Genomic DNA, 18,287 nt, shown 5'->3' with positions numbered 1-18,287 from the left:
AGATGAAAACCCTTCCACGAACCGACGATAATAACCTGCCAAACCCAGGAAACTCTGGTTCTCTGTAACTAAAGTAGGTCTAGGCCAATTCTGAATAGCCTCTATCTTCTTAGGATCCACCCTTATGCCTTATGTCGATACAACATGCCCTAAAAAGGCAACTGAGTCTAACCAAAACTCACATTTTGAAAACTTCGCATATAACTGATTATTCTTCAAGGTGTAAAGCACACTTCAAAGATGCTGCTCATGTTCATGTCGACTGCTGGAGTAAATCAAGATATCATCAATGAATACAACCACAAAAGAATCCAAATAAGGCTTGAACACCCGATTCATCAAATCCATAAATGTTGCTGGGGCATTTGTCAACCCAAATGAGATCACTAGGAATTCATAATGCCCATACCGAGTTTGAAAAGTTGTTTTAGGGATATCAGATGCCCTAATCTTCAACTGATGATAACCAGACCTCAAATCGATCTTCGAAAATACCTTGGCACCCTAAAGCTGATTAAATAAGTCATCAATTCTTGGCAGCGGATATTTGTTTTTGATAGTGGCTTTCTTCAACTGCTGATAATCTATACACATCCGCATAGAGCCATCTTTCTTCTTTACAAATAATACTGGTGCACCCCAGTGCGAGACACTAGGTCTAATGAATCCCTGATCAAGCAAGTCTTGTAACTGCTCTTTCAATTCTTTCAACTCTGGCGGGGCCATACGGTATGGTGGAATATAAATGGGCTGAGTGCCCGAAGCCAAATCGATACAGAAGTCAATATCTCAATCGGGTGGCATCCCTGGCAAATCTGCAGGAAATACTTCTGGAAATTCACAAACAGTACTGAGTCCATAGAAGGAGCATCCATACTGGGATCGCGAATATAAGCCAAATAGGCAAGACACCCTTTCTCTACCATACGCCGAGCTTTCATATAAGAAATAACCCTGCTGGCAGAATGACCAAGAGTTCATTTCCACTCTAACTGAGGTAACCCTGACATAGCTAGGGTCACTATCTTGGCATGACAATTCAATAAAGCATGATAAGGGAACAACCAATCCACACCCAAGATGACATCAAAATCTACCATATCAAGAAGTAAAAGAACCACACTAGTCTTAAGATTACCAATAGTAACCACACACGAACGATAGACATGATATACTACAACAGAGTCTCCCACCGATGTAGATACACACACAGAAGCACTCAGAGAATCACAAGGCACAACCAAATATGAAGCAAAATAGGAGGACACATAGGAATAAGTAGATCCTGGATCAAATAGAACTGAAGCATCTCTATGGCAAACTGGAATAATACCTGTGATCACAGCATCAGATGACTCGGCCTCAGGCCTAGCTGGAAAAGCATAAAATCGGGGCTGGGCCCCACCACTCTGAACTGCATCTCTGGGACGGCCTCTAACAGGCTGGCCTCCACCTCTAACGGTCTGACCTCCACCTCTAATGGCCTGACCTCCACCTCTAATAGCCCGACCTCTACCTCTAGGTGCCTGACCCCTACCTCTAGCTGGCTGAGCAGGCGGTGAAGAAACCGATGCCGGTATGATGGCACAAAAATCTTGCCGAGATCTGTTACTCGCCAATCTAGGGCAATACCTCCTGATGTGACCAATGTTCCCACACTCATAACACCCATCCTGATGCTGTGGCTGCTGAAGTTGAAGCTGACCCAGATGGGCCGGATAACCACTGTAGTAACTCTGGAGTGGTGGTACACTGATAGGAGCTGAATGTGCACTGAATACTGGCTGCCCAGTGTAAGGCATAATAGGACCGTGACTCCCTGAAGCACCAGGAGATGCATGAAGTGCTGAATGAAACGGTCGGAGGATGACCCCTACCAAAATTACCCCTGCATCCAGACGAGGCACCACTGAAACCACCAAACTGACGAGGCCTTTTATCGAACCTCTGCCCTCTCTCCTGTGCAAGAACCATCTCGATCCTCCTTGCGACATTAGCAGACGCTTGAAAAGAAATCTCACTCCAGGTTTCCTTGGCCATCTGAAGTCTGATAGGGTGAGTGAGTCCCTCAATAAAACTCCTCACTCTCTCTGCCTCCGTAGGTAGTAAAAGGAGAGCATGACGGGCCAAATCCACAAAACGGGACTCATATTGAGTAACAGTCATATTGCCCTGCTGTAGACGCTCAAATTGCTTACGGAATTCCTCTCTCAGTGTGATAGGGACGAACCTTTCTAGAAATAGCTGAGAGAACTGCTCCCATGTAAGTGCAGGCGATCCAACTGGTCTGGTCAATGTATAATCTCTCCACCATCTCTTGGCGGAACCCGTCATCTGAAATACAGCAAAATCAACCCCATTGGTCTCAACAATACCCATGTTCCGCAGCACCTTATGACAGCATTCAATATAATCCTGTGGGTCCTCAGAAGGTGTACCACTGAAGTGAACTGGAAAGAGCTTGGTAAACTTATCCAGTCTCAATAAAGCCTGAAAATACATGGAGGGCCAATCATCGATCTGTGCCATAACAACTGGCTGAACTACCCCAACTGGCGGGGCTACTGGAGCCTGATTCTGGGGAGCTATCTGCTCTGGAGCGGGAGTAATGAGAGTTTGTGCTTCTCCCCAGCCTGTGAGACGACTGGTGTCACTGGAAATGTACCATTCTGGGCCACGCCCTCCATAAGACTTACCAAACGGACTAGAGCATCCTGAAGTACTGGAGTGGCTATGAATCCTTCCGGGACCTGAACTGGTCCAACTGGTACATTCTGAACTGGAACCTCCTCCTGAAGGTCCACTTGAGATTCTACAACAGGTGCAGCTGCTTGAGCTCTGGACTGAGCTATACCTCGGCCTCTGCCTCGGCCTCTAGTACGACCTCGACCTCGACCTCTACCCCTGGCCACAGTTACCACCAGGGGTTCTGGTTCCTGTCCATCGGTAGAGGTATTACGTGTTCTCAGCATCTGCGAGAGAATAAGAGTAGAATGGTTCAATCATCGATGATAGAATAAAATCGCACGACAGAATAAGAAAAAAATGTTATTGTTCCTAAACTTCATAGCCTCTGAGAGATAAGTACAGACGTCTCTGTATCGAACCTTTAGACTCTACTAAGCTTGCTCGTGACTCGTGAGACCTATGTAACCTAGTGCTCTGATACCAACTGTCACAACCCGAAATTTCCACCTTCGGACCGTGATGGCACCTAATATTTCACTTGCTAGGCAAGCCAACGTTAGAATAATATTAACCAATTTTTAAACAACATTTACAGTATTAATAATCAGGGAACCAAAAATGGAAGCAAAGTTTGAAATATAGTAAAATAATTCATAAAAATAATGGTGTCTAAATACCATCTCAGAATTGGTATCAAAAGTGCACGAGCTTCTAGAATAATACAAATAAAGGTCTGAATAAAATAAAGTTATCTGAAAATAGACACATAGCTAAAGTAAAATGGATGGGGACTTCAGAACTGCGGACGCCATGCAGTTATACCTCAAGTCTCCTCTGAATAGCTGAAATACTAGCAAGTCTATGGCATGCCGCTGGGAGCAACTCTGAAATCTGCACAAGAAGTGTAGAGTGTAGTATCAGTACAACCGACCTCATGTACTGGTAAGTGCTGAGCCTAACCTCGACGAAATAGTGACGAGGCTAAGGCGGGTCACTTACATTACCTGTACGCAATATTAGTATCAACAACAATAATAGAAATAAATCAGGTAACTCATTTATAATAATTGAAGCCAACTCAGCAATCATAACCAATTATCATTTTCATCAATTCTATTGCAGCGTGCAGCCCGTTCTCACAACATATTCACATTCAATTCTGTTGCAGCGTACAACCCGCTCTCACAATATATTCACATTCAATTCTGTTGCAACGTGCAACCCGCTCTAACAATATATTCCTTTAATCAAATCTATTGCGGCGTGCAACCCGATCCCCCAATAAATATATATGTATGTCGACTTTTTAATAAGTCTGTTGCGGCGTGCAACCCGATCCTCCAATATGGACTTTTCATAAGTCTGTTGCGGCGTGCAACCCGATACTCCAATATGGACTTTTCATAAGTCTGTTGCAGCGTGCAACCCGATCCTCCAATATGGACTTTTCATAAGTCTGTTGCGGCGTGCAACCCGCTCCTCCAACATATTCATTTACCAATTCTTATAGAAGAAATTTCCCAATAAATACAACAATTAATATAAAATTATAAGACAACAAGCATACAATAATAATAATTTAATTATGAAACAAATAATGACAAATAACAGATTATTATGGAAATCAGGGAAAAAATAGGCAGTTTAATATTTAATATGCTAAATGTCAAATAACAATTAAAACACACAATTCAAATAGCATGTAACAATTAATGCAGGAATTCAAGAATTAAAATTTGACAAAGAATAGGAGAGAAATAATTATTATAATAATTAATTTATGATTTAAAATAATTTATGATTTTTCAAGTAAGCAGGCAAACAATTAATTTGATGACGTATAGACACTCGTCACCTCACCTATACGTCGTTCACATGCAATTCACATAGCAATTAAATTAAGGGTTCTATTCCCTCAAGTCAAGGTTAACCACGACACTTACCTCGCTTTGTAAATTCTAACCAATTACTCAACCACAACTTTTCCTTTTAAATTTACCTCCAAAAGTATCAGCTCTATTCACAAACAATTCGATATATTCAATACTAATCATAGGAATTAATTCCATATGAATTTACAAATTTTTCGGATAAAAATTTAAAATTTATTTAAATATTCGACAGTGGGACCCACATCACAAATCCCAGAAAAACTCACGAAATACGAACACCCGTTCCGATACGAGTTCAACCATACAAAAATTGTCCAATTCCGATATCAAATGGACCTTCAAATCTAAATTTCTCGTTTTTGAAAGATTTTAGAAAAATCTCATTTTTCTTCCATAAATTCACGGATTCATGATATAAACGAGTATGGAATTATGAAATATAATCAATATAGGATAAAGAACACGTACCCCAATGTTTCCCGTGAAAATCGCCCAAATATTCGCCTTAACCGCGCTCAAAATGACCAAAATGAGTAAAAATATCGGACTCTTCGATATATACACTGCCCCAGGCATTTCCGCACCTGCGGTGCCTGGGCTCGCACATGCGAGCTTGCATCTACGAGAAAAATCTCGCATCTGCGAAATGGGGCTGCCAGGCGAGGCCTCGCACCTGCGGAGAAAAATGCGCACATGCGCTGCCTTCGCTTCTGCGATCGTTTGGTCCGCTTCTGCGGACGCGCGGGTGCATGCAGGTTTTCGCACCTGCGGACTTTTGCCAAGCCATGCCCGGGCGCATCTGCGATCGAAGGATCGCTTCTGCGAGCTCGTACCTGCGAGAAAAATTCGCAGGTGCGATTACAACTAAAGGAAAAATATAGATTTTGCTTAAGTCCAGTTCTTGATCCGATTTCAATCTGTATCACTCTCGGGGTACTCGGGACCCCGTACGAATATACCAACAAGTCCAATAATATAATACGGACTTACTCGGGGTCTCGTATCATGCCAAACAACGCTGAAATTATAATTCACACCCCGATTCAAACTTTGAGTTTTAAACTTTTAATTTGCAAACCTTGTGCCAAAACATATTAAATGAATCCGAAATGACTTCAAATTTGGCACATAAGTCATAATTGACATAACAGAGCTGTTCAAATATTCATAATCGGATTCCGGCTCCGATATCAAAAAGTCAACCCCGTGGTCAAACTTGGAAATCTTTAGCCTTTAAATTGCTAGTTCCGTTAAATGGTCATAACTTGAGCTAGGGACCTCCAAATTAAATTCCGGGCATACGCCCAAGTCTCAAATCATGATACGGAGCTAACGGAACTGTAAAAATACTTATCCGGGTCCGTTTACTAAAAATGTTGACCAAAGTCAACTCAGTTGAGTTTTAAAGCTTTCTTTCACATTTTAATCCATTTTTCACATGAAAAATTTCCGAAAAAGTTTATGGACTGCGCATGCAAGTCGAGAAATGATAAATTATGTTTTTCGAGGTCTTAGAATATAGAATTACTTATTAAATTTAAAGATGATATTTTGGCTCATCACAACTAACCCGATAAGTCATAAATCAACTATAAGGCATAAATTCAGCAGTAAATGGGGGAACAAGGTTGGGACACTCAAAACGACCGGTCGGGTCGTTACACATATATATATGTCAAAGATGTTTAGTATTAATTCTTCTATATTTCATTCGTTCATCACTAATAATGCATGACATAGATTAATCGATTAGGTCGAGACGTTTTATTTTTAATATTCACAAGTCTATCCGAACCCGATCATGTGGCTCTAGCGCTTCGTGTTCTTATGTATATGCGGCTATACCTCTCTCTCTCTCTCTCTCTCTCTATATATATATATATATATATATATACACACACACACACACACTTCGTTGTACTACTTTAACTATATATAGCATGTTATAGTATATGTTAGTGTATTCATTATTTGTATTACAAAATAAAGCGTTAACGGATTATATTTATATTATTTAGATAGTAAATATTAATGTGGTTCAAAAGTTTAACCATGTTTGATCTATTAACTAGTTTACTTAATGCTAATAACTTATTTCGTTTCTTTAATTTGTGATCCATATATACATGTCGAAGATGTTTAGTATTAATTCTTCTATATTTCATTCATTCATCACTAATAATGCATGACATAGATTAATCGATATAGGTCGAGACGTTTTATTTTTAATATTCATCGATATAGGTCAAAATATTTTGTTTTTAATATTCTTCGATGCATCTAAGTAAGTTATAAGTCGATGAATTATTTTACAAAGAGATATATTTAATGATGATCAATTATATATACTAATTAGATTATTGCTTCTTCACAAGTCTATCCGAACCCGACCATATGGCTCTAGCGCTTCGTGTTTTTATGTGTGTGTGTGTATATATATATATATATATATATATATATATATATATATACACACACACACACACACATACACACACACACACACACGTTGTACTACTTTAATTATATAGCATGTTATAGTATATGTTAGTGTATTCATTATTTGTATTACAAAATAAAGTGTTAACATATTACATTTATATTATTTAGATAGTAAATATTAGTGTGATTCAAAAGTTTAACCATGTTTGACCTATTAACCAACCAACTTTGGTCGGTTATTTTTCAGAAAATTACATATACCGACCAAAGTTGATCGGTAAAATCTTCCCCTACAATAACCGACCAACTTTGGTCGTTAAACTTAACTATAAATTTTATAATTTTATAAAATCTTTTAAATAATAATATAATTATTAAAATTTAAAAATGTGGAACCACATTACCGACCAATATTGGTCGGTAATAAAAACTTTACTTTGACTAAGCAAGTTTGACCACTGCGGTCAAATTTTTAACCAATATACTATGTAATTTTAAAACAATTTTTTTTTTTTGTTGGTAGTTTCCCTCCGTTTTGGACGATTTTTTGATCGCTTTTGTTGACCGACCAACGTTGATCGATATGGCTTGGTCGGCTTTTTCCTGATTTTTAGTAGTGTTTGTTTTTCAAAAATTTAAATTAAATATCAGCTAACTGGGGTTAATTATTTTATCTAACATATCTCAATGTGGATTATATTTAAATAGTGCGAAGAAGTTCTCTTTTTAGTACTTTAGCAACATTCCAACACGGGTTTGTTCCCAGTCTGGATATATTATTTTCATAATAATATCTCTTTTTAGTAATTCACTAATTTCATAATTTATACATCAACAATTGCTATTGTACTCTATGCTTTATTTTAATATTATTGATATTATTTTACAACACCTTGTATTACAAAACTCGGCATAAAAGTGCAATGAACATGCCGAAAAATTAGTTTGTAAAAATGGAGGAAGTAACAAATATAAAATGAAAACAAATTGATTTCTTTGTCCAATTTTGGTCAGATAGGCAGTTACTCTTAACTTTGACCAAGGTCCCAAGCAATCACATCGTGAGAAAGCATGACTAGTAACAACGACCCATCTTATTCCTTGGCTCAATCATAAGATTTCCAGTCTCCAGTCTCCAGTCTCCAGTCTTCTTACTCCTTCTATTACTTCAATGCATTAGCCGCTTTCTCTTACCACACAAGTAAATTCTCTTCCTTGTCGGTTCCACACCTCTCCATTTAGCATCACTTCTTTTATTAGAATTCCAAAGAAGTAACAAAATTGAGAAACCAAAAAGATCATGGAAAATATAGAAGTCCCTGAGTATTTCATTTGTCCAATTTCTTTACAAACCATGAAAGATCCAGTGACGGCAATTACAGGAATCTCCTACGATCGTGAAAGCATAGAACATTGGCTTTTCAAGAACCATAATACCATATGTCCAGTTACTAAGCAGCCTTTGCCAACAGACTCTTACTTGACACCAAATCACACTCTCCGCCGTCTGATTCAAGCATGGTGTATAGCAAATGGAGCCAGCGGTATTGATCGGATTCTAACTCCAAAGCCTCCTCCAAGCAAATTCTATGTCCTCAACCTGGTGCTTGATCTTTCGGTCCCCAGAGCGAAGATTAGGACGCTAGAGAAGTTGGAGTTGCTGGCTAAGGAAAATGAGAGGAACAGGCAGTACATGGTTGAAGGTGGAGTTCATAATGCCCTAGTTAGTTTCTTGATCCAATGTTACAAGAAAGGTGATATAAATGGTCTTGAAAAAGCCCTTACTACTCTTTCTTTGATCTGGACTATTTCTTCTTGTGAAACTAAGGTCGAAAATCATGAAGAAATAGTAGATCCGATTATGTGGGCATTAGGTCTTGACCATGAGACGCAAAATCATGCAGTAATAAAAAACCATGCAATGTGTGTGTTGAGAACTGTCATCGGTAAGGCAAATTCGGGGACATTAGAGAGCTTGAAACCTGAGTTTTTCAAGAAAATAACAGGGTTTTTACGAGAGAGTAGTATAATCACACAAAAAGGACTTGATGCTGCTTTACATGTCATGTTAGATACTAGTTCTCTGAGCAGAAACCGAAATATGATGATTGAATCAAGGGCAGTGTTCGAGCTCATCGAGCTCGAACTCAAATTTTCAAATAAAAAGACAACAGAGCTCATTCTAGGGATACTATTCCATTTGTGTTCTTGTGCAGATGGAAGAGCGCAACTTCTTAGTCATGCTGCTGGAATTGCCATGATCACAAAGAGGATTCTAAAGGTGACTCCCACCGCAGATGTACGAGCCATGTCGATTCTTTCGTTGATTTCCAAGTATTCTGCAACAAGTGGAGTGCTTCAGGAGATGTTGAAAGTTAAAACCGTGTCAAAGCTTTGCACGGTGCTTCAAGCAGATTGTCCTTCACATCTCAAGGATAAAGCAAGGGAAATCCTAAGAACACATTTTGATGTTTGGAAGAATTCACCCTGTGTTGAAGTTGCTACCTTAACAAGGTATGCTTAATCATTAATTATTACAAGAATTACAAATTAATATCAGAACAATTTTGTACATGCAGTATAACTTTTGATCTCATTTAATAATGTTATTGGTTGAAATCATTTTGCAAGTAAATGAAGAACTTCTTTATTTCCAGTGAAGGATCCACTTGTATAGATGGCTAATAGGACAAATTTCAAGTCTTTGGTAAATCTTATCGTTTCATGTATTCAAACAATCTTTACTTGGTATGTTGTTCTATTAATTTGTAGGGCTCAAGGTAGATGCATGTTTTGAGCATGTCTAACGAATATAATTCTGATTTATAAGAATAGATCAGAATAGAATTCTTCAGCAGCTTAAAAAAAGAAAAGAGATTTTTTTATGATCTTCTGTTTATTATCTAATTAGCGAATGGCTTTTATGTTATATGTGAATGTAGATTGTGGAGCTGTACACCTTAAATTAATCTGCAATCCGACTATTTTATATATATTGTTAATAAGAGAGTTGTAAGCTTATTCTAATTTAGAATTTACCTGATAAAAAATTTCCCAACAAAGGGGTGTTTCTTTCCCTTGAAGCCTCATTTGAAGGGCTGTCAGACTGAATATTTATTTTCTAAATTTAATACCTTATAAGTTCGATGAAGCTTGACTTTGTCGGTTTAAATTGTTGGTATCGACGTAGGTGATTGCTCGGTATTTCTGATCTGAATTTCTTCCATAACTTGTGCAAGTAATATAGGTATTAATTAATGATCTTGGAGTCAAAGTACGCATTCTAATATACAAAAGGGGACCAAAGAAACTTTCTATGGGGTTTTGGGTATATGGCTTTTATACTATTTGAAGAAAAAGCATTTATGGTAGATTGGTAGTCCCTTTGATTTACTTTATCTGTTCAACAATTTCCCTTCAATTAACTTCTCAGTGCAATTGTTTTCATGCGATTTGCATTTCTATCTCAATGGATTATGTATGTGATCAACTTTTTCAAAGGGAAAATCAGAATATTTCAATCTTTAAATAAGACAGAGAGATTCCTTTGTTTATCCGTAAAAACGGTACAACTAAATTTGTTACGTGGTTTATAGACAACCGAACTGATTTGATCCAAAATAGTAAATAAACTAAATTAAAAATAAGACTTAGCATTAAAATCAAAGAAAACGGCAGGTTTGGCTCCGGGAGCAATGCCTCCGAGGACAGAAGTAAGAACAATATAAAAAGCAAGTAAAATTATTTGGTTTAGCTTGAGAATAGAATGTAGCATAAGTTTTGCCAAGAATTTCCTCCCTTACAATGGTTGTTAGAATCTAAGATTTATAGTTATACATAGGGAAATAAGATCCTAGGATCAAGCCCCTCCAAATGACGATAAAGAGGGCCATTGATGAATATGTAATGGTAGGCCATGAATACAAAATTCTCCGCAATGACTGCTCATTTAATGCCAAAGAATATTTTTCATTGAATGTTATCTGATGGCAAGCATTTGATTCTGCCCACGTTGATTATATTCCCTTCGGGGTCAGTCCGATGTCAATTACATATGTTGTTCCTGGTATTGGTTGCTACGCAATTTACTTTCTACCTGTCTTCGATTCCACGGGTTATGTTATCATGATTTAATGTAAACTAATTTTACCATATACAGATAGTTCCCCTGCTTTCCAGTGGCATATCTTTGTGTCACTGGGAAGTTGGTGAAGATTCCTTTCCTGGCGGGAAATCTTCTGAAAAAACCTTCTAAACAGTCTCTAACGCTTGAAAAGACGCATGTCTTCTCGCATTTAATACCTCGAACACGTGTTTTTCTACGATTTAGCAATATTTTCTCCGATTCTCGAGATAATCATCACCATAATTTTTGCCGTCTATATCTATACTTATACTCATCATCATACCTCATTCACTTCCAAGATTTTCATAAGTTTCTTACATTCTTTGCACTTAACCTTCTTTTGCTTTCATCTCTTTCCGATTTTCTTCAAAAACTCCATCATCTTCTTAATGTTATGGCTTCTTTTACTGAGTCTTTTAAGAACCCTGGTCTTCTCTTCGGTGGAGGCCCGAAGAGAAGCAAAGTTAAAGAGGTTGATGTCGATGCTGATCCTCCTACGGTAAGCACCATTATACCCAAATATTTGAGCACCGTTAATGACTTCCAAGAGAAGTTTCCCTATGTGCATCCCCGGACTTGGGCTGTTAGCTGGTATCCTTCTTCTATTCATCCTTCCAGTATTCCTAGTGTGAAGGAAGACTATAACTGCCCAGACCTAAACATCATTGTTCCTGACCTGGTGGAGTGAGTTACCTACACCAAGAAAGATTTTACGTATGTCTATATGTACCCCTTCACTTTGGGCCCGTTTTCTTTGAGCGGGGGATTTTACCCCGTGATCTTGGAGTTATGCAACCGGTACCAGGTTTGCTTTGCACAAGTAGTCCCTTCTCTATGGCGAATGGTGGCTTGTCTATGCCGGTTGTGCACGGAGACAGAGAAAACCCTAACCCTGACACATATGATAAACCTCTACTCCCCAAAACTTTTCCGTGGGGGAGTAATAAATTTCCGTAAATGTGGCCATCACGCCCTTCTTACCAGCGTGAATGAACACAATGACCAAGGATGGATGGAGCGGTTTATCATTATTACTACTAGGGATATCAACTCGGCCACAACTCCATCCTTTCCTGAATCATGGAGCCGTTCACATAAGTTTGTGATTTATTCGTCTCTTTCACTCGTAAAAAGACTACTTCTCGTCATCATTGACCTCTTTGTTTCTGTTGTTTCAGCTGTTCGGTGGACACCACCATGGGTTAAAGCCCTGGACCAATGGGTTTAGAAGATTTTGAATATTATTATGCTAGAAACCCGTCGGTGGAAGGAGATGGCCCCCAAATATGGGTGGAAGGCCAAGAATAATGGTAAACTGAGTCCTTCTACTTTCCGCCTCTGAATGTACCTAAGTAAACTTGCTAACCATATCCTTTTGTTTGATTCAGGATTCCCATATGGCTTTGTTACTTGTCCCCAAGTTGAGGTTTTGGCCGATCCTATGGAGGCTGCTAGATTGCTGCAAAATGCTCTCACTCGGAGTGGTGCCCTCGGGTCTGCTTCTGGTGAAGTCATTTCCTCTCAGAATCCCCAGCCAGAGAACAAGTGACCAAAAAGGCGACGCTCTTCCTCGGCTGGGGATATAAACAAGAAAGTAAATAAGGCCACACCTAAGCCGACCGTAACCACTGTGGTCATTGAAGATGATGGTAAAGCTAGTGATGAAGAGGCTTCCCTTTAATGAAGACAACAATCTTAATCAGCTCAACCAAGTGCTCAAATGGGAGAGCTTTTAGAACTAACCGATGAAGAGGTTCGAGCACTGTGGGGCAAGATTGATTTTGTTGATAATGCCAACTCCCGCTGTCCTGTCCCCGTTGCTGTTTCTGGTCCTGGGAGGTCAGAATCCGGGCCTCTTCTTCCTTCAGTTAATGAGCAACCAATAATCAGCACTGCTCCTGTTACAGCTGCTTCTCAACCTACAACACCAATAACTTCATGCCTATCTACACCAGTTGCACCTTTTCCATCAGCATCCACTGCATCTCCTCTGCCAGCCACAGACGCTCGAGAAGAGGATGTTTCTCCTCCCAAGTCCCCTAACTATGGGAATTTTGGGCAAAACTATTCACCCCCTTCTCTAGATCCTCGAGAGAGGAGGAGTGTCACTCTCTCGATTTCAAAGGGGTGCCATTTGCTGTCCAACCCGGTGGAGCTTGCCAACAACCTGAATCCGCTGGCTTCAGAGAAAGACAAGGGGAAGATACACTCCCTTTTAGGGAAGCGTATGTTGAATAACGCCATGTACAATGCGACAGTGGTACCATACTTGTTCTCTTACTGCTTATTCTTTATTTATCTATTATAATAGTGTTTCTGACTTTGATATATGTTTTGTAGGCCAACTTCCTCGCTTTCGAGGGCCTTCAGAGATTGATCCTTGATAAAGAGGGACTTATGTCCGAATGGGATCAACTGTTTGCCGAAAGGAATCAACTTGCTGCGCACCTCCTGGTGCTGGAGGCAAAGGCCGCCGAAGCGGTCGAGCTTGAGGCCCGGTTGCAGTAGATTGAGCAGGAAGTGATCGCCCACAACCAAGAAGCCACTCAGCTACATGCACAACTTTAAGATGCTAAGGCAAGGTGGGATGTATTAAGGCTTCCGATGACGCTTCCTTCATAGTATTCTTTCCTTTGTTGCCTCTTTAAAAACCTTGCTAGAAATACCCGATCGGGACAAATATTGGTCGAAGGAAAAAAGAGTGCAGCATATACATTCAGTATATGCAGGATCCATCAGCAATAATACCGTTTGAGGTGAGTCACGTTCCAATTGCTGGGAAATTTGACTCGATATTGATTCTCCAGTTCGTATTATCCCTTACCGATGACAACTGAAACCCGATAGGGGCCTTCCCACGTCAGACCCAGCTTCCTACCATTGATTTCCCGAGTGTTCTGAGTCACTTTCTTCAAAACCAAGTCTCCTACTATAATGTAGCGGATATTGGCGCTCCGGTTATAGTATCTTTCCATCCTTTTCTTATGAGCCACCATCCTCATGATTACTAAGTCCTTGCGTTCATCGAGCAGTTCCAGCTTCACCATCAATGCCTCATTGTTTGTGTTCTTCATCTGTTCGGAAGAACCGTAAATTTGGTTCTTCCACTTCCACCTAGATCAAAGCTTCCACGCTGTATATGAGAGAGAAAGGTATCTCTCCCGTGCTTGATTTTGTCATTGTCCGGTATGCCCATAGCACGTCCGGTAACTCTTCGGGACACTTGCCTTTAGCAGTTTCTAACCTCTTTTGAGGTTTTGGATAATTACCTTATTGGTTGACTCCGCCTGTCCATTAGCACTTGGATGGTACGGTGAGGAGGTAATTCTTTTGATTTTTAGATTTTCAAGAAACTTTGTGAATTTGGAGCCTATGAACTGCGGTCCGTTATTGTAGGCAATTTTCTTTGGTTTTTCGAATCGGCAAATTATTTGTTCCCATAGGAAGTCGATCACTTCGTGCTCACTGATCTTTTGGTAAGGACCTACTTCTACCCACTCAGTGAAGTAATCGGTTAAAATGAAAAAGAATCTTACCTTTCCAGGACCCGATGACAACTGACCAACTATATCCATCCCCAATTCATGAATGGCCATGGGGACAATATTGAATGCAAAATTTCCACCGGTTGGTGCACCAACTGTGCATTGCGCTAACACTTGTTGCATTTCTGAATGAACGCTTTTGCGTCTTACTCCATCCAGAGCCAGTAGTATCCTGCCTTAACTAGCTTTAGCACCAACAAATCTACACTAGAATGGTTCCCGCAAATCCTTCATGGACCGATATTCATCACATAGTCTGCGTCTGAGGCTCCTAAACATTGGGCCAACGAGCCTTGGAATGATCTCCTATATAATTGTCCACCCAAAAGCTGTAGCGAGTGGCTTTGCTGCGTAGTTCCCAGGATGCCTTCGGGTCCTCGGGCAACTTGCCATGCTGAAGATAATCGACAAACTCATTCCTTCAGTCCCAGACCCGGTTGGTTGTATTTAATTCACAATAGCCATCCATATCTAGTACCGAATGCATAAGTTAAAAGACAGTACCAGAGTCAGATCCTTTCATTTTCCTGGACGACCCCAAATTGGCCAGTGCATCTGCTTCTACATTCTCTTCTCTCGGGATGTGTGTGATCGGCCACTCCCGAAATCGTGCAAGAAATGTTTAAACTTTAATCATGTACTGTTGCATGCCTTTCTCTTTTGTGTCAAAAATCCCGTACACTTGGTTTACTACTAGTTGGGAATCGCATTTGATTTCTATGACATCAAAGCCAAGTCCCCAGGCCAGTTCGAGTCCTGCAACCTACGCCTCATACTTGGCTTCATTGTTAGTCAACAAAATAATTTTTATGGCCTGCCTTAGGATTTTCACCGAAAGCGTGATTAGGACCACCCCGAGCCCGGACCTTTTCACATTGGAAGCTCCATCTGTGAACTAGGTCCAAACTCCTGATAACGTTTTCGACACCAACACTACTTCTTTAGTAGCCAGGGAAAATAACCCGGGACTAAAATCGACCACAAAGTCGGCCAAAACTTGTGATTTGATCGCAGTCCTAGGCTTGTATTCAATATCAAAGTCACTAATTTTGACTACCCATTTGGCCAACCGGCCTGACAACTCAGGCTTGTGAAGAACATTCCTCAAGGGGAAGGTTGTCACAACGGCTATCAACTGGCACTGAAAATAAGGCCTTAGCTTTCGAGAGGCGACTACGAGAGCTAAGTCTAGTTTTTTTGAAGTGCGGATAACGAGTCTACGCTCCTGGAAAATTTTTGCTAATATAATAACAAGAAATTGTGTACCTTCGTCCTCCCGGACTGGAACGGCACTTACCGCTACCTCTGAGACCGCTAGGTATATTAGCAATTGTTTACCTTTCCACGACTTTGATAGCAGCGAGGGGCTCGATAAATAATGTTTCAGGTCTTTTAAGGCTTGTTGGCATTCTGGGGTCTATTCAAAATTTTTCTTCTTCTTTAGAAGTGAGAAAAAGTGATGACATTTTTCCGAGGATCGAGAGATGAACCTGCTTAAAGCGGCCAATCTTTCGGTTAGCCTCTGTTCTTCTTTTACGCATGTCAGTTGGTAATGGATGGCCTCGATGGATTTGATCTTATCGGGATTGACCTCGATCCCCCTTCGTGAAACCAAGAAACCTAAGAACTTAACAGAGCCAACTTCGAACGCGCATTTATTCGTGTTGAGCTTGATGTCATGCTTCCTCAAGATATCAAAGGTTTCTTGGAGGTACTTTAAACGATTACCTGCATTCAAAGACTTGACCAACATGTCATCTATATACACTTCTATCGTTTTACCTATTTTCTTCTGGAACATCTTGTTCACAAGCCTCTAATAAGTGGCTCCAGCATTTTTAAGCCCGAAGGGCATTACATTGTAACAATATGTGCTAAAGTTCGTTATAGGCATCGAGGAAACTCATTAACTCATGCTTGGATGTTGCATGAATTATTTGATAAATGTTTGGCAATGGGAATGAGTTTTTAGGGCACGCCTTATTCAAGTTTTTATAATCTACGCACATTCGAAACTTTTTGTTCTTTATCGGAACAACAACTATATTAGCTAACCATTCAGGAGGTAACTTTTTGTTCTTTGTCTGTCTCTTCCGGTACCTAAGAGTATCTTGGTACCTGGTGGGATTTCGACGAATACTCGCCCTTATCATCTTCACCTGGCACAGGAGCAGGTGCCAGTTCCTGTAATTGCTATTTGATGGGCTCCTTCCCTTTACTGCTAGAAATCGATACTGCGTTCATTTCTCTTGTTGTCGGTTAATCTCCTCTTATATGTTTGATTCCTTCTGGGGTCAGGAATTTCAACAATTGGTGATATGTTGATGGTACGACCTTCATATCATGTAACCATGGTCTACCAAGAATTATGTTGTAGCCCATGTCACCGTCTACCACTTTTAATAAGGAGGTCTTCGTGACCCCTTTGGCATTCGTGGGCAGCAGGATCTCTCCTCAGGTTGTCACACTCACCAAGTTGAACCCATCGAGGAGCTTTGTTGCCGGAATGATACTTTCGGTTAATTTGGCTTGTTCCAACACTCTCCATTTAACGATGCTGTTGAGATTCCCAGGTCAAACAAAACACGTTTAATCTTGAAATTTAGAACATTAAGAGAAATTACCAGGGCGTCGTTATGCGGCAGAATAAGTCTGTCAGCGTCTTTCTCTGTAAAGGTGATGTCCTCTTCGGCAACTTCCCAGAGTCTCTTATTGTGTGTCACCGATACTTTTGTCTTCTTGGCTACTGAGAAGGTTACACCATTGATTTCATTCCTTCCAAAAGTCATGTTGATAGTCAACCAAGGAGGGTCTTCCCCTCTCTTCGAGGGTTCTGCGTTGTCTCGATTGTGGCTGTAATTATTTTTGGCTCGTTCGCTCAAGAATTCCCTGAGATGGCCGTTCTTCAACAGCGTTGCCACCTCTTCGTGCAGATGTCGGTAGTACTTAATTCTCTAGTCGTGAGTCCCATGATATTCACATCATAAGTTGGGCTCCCACTGGCTGGGAAAAGATCTGATTGGCTTCGTGAATAGTGCTTCTTTGATATTCCTCATCGCCGATACCAACTCCACTATGTTGATGTTGAAATTGTAATCTGATAACCTGGGATAAGTGGAATCTCGGGTCCCCGATACCTCTTTTCCTTGTAACAATATGTTGTTCCGACCATGGTCAATTCTTCTTCCGGGAGAGAACCTATTCGAGGACCGGACCCTTTGCTGCCGTGTACCTCGGCTCTCTCGTAAGACAAAAAGCGGCATTTAGAATATCACCGATCTGCATCAAAATCATCCTTGAACTTATCCCAGTTCTTGTCTTGGTGTCGCCCTTTGGTTGATGTCGGGAACCCGAGCTGATCATCTTCTATTCTTATCTTCGATTCATAGCGGTTTGGACATCCGCCCATATGGTCGCTTGGAATTCGAGCATGCTTTCCTTCAACTTTTGGGAGATGTCAGAGCTCCTCGGGTTCAAACCCTTAGTGAATGACTCCACTGCCCATTTGTCTTGTACGACCGATAGCAGCTTTCTCTCTTTCTAGAATCTAATAACGAACTCCCGAAGCAATTTGGACTCACCCTGTGAGATCTT

At 40.3% G+C, this 18,287-nt stretch overlaps 1 protein-coding gene across 1 annotated transcript; it reads left to right on the top strand.

The window, feature by feature from the left end:
* The first annotated feature begins 8,233 nt into the window (after positions 1-8,233).
* LOC107795361 (E3 ubiquitin-protein ligase PUB24-like) lies at positions 8,234-9,707 on the top strand. Its single transcript, XM_016617983.2, has one exon. It carries the CDS (start codon positions 8,323-8,325, stop codon positions 9,544-9,546), a length of 1,224 nt encoding a protein of 407 aa, XP_016473469.2. The 5' UTR covers positions 8,234-8,322; the 3' UTR covers positions 9,547-9,707.
* Positions 9,708-18,287: the final 8,580 nt, after the last annotated feature.

Source organism: Nicotiana tabacum, chromosome 2, assembly GCF_000715075.1.
Source record: "Nicotiana tabacum cultivar K326 chromosome 2, ASM71507v2, whole genome shotgun sequence".
Taxonomy (NCBI): Eukaryota; Viridiplantae; Streptophyta; class Magnoliopsida; order Solanales; family Solanaceae; genus Nicotiana; species Nicotiana tabacum.
Note: the sequence above shows the minus strand (reverse complement) of the source record. Positions and strands in the feature narration are given on the sequence as shown.

Coding starts and splice junctions, on each gene's coding strand:
- LOC107795361 (XM_016617983.2), top strand. CDS start 8,323: ATGGAAAATATAGAAGTCCCTGAGTATTTCATTTGTCCAATTTCTTTA.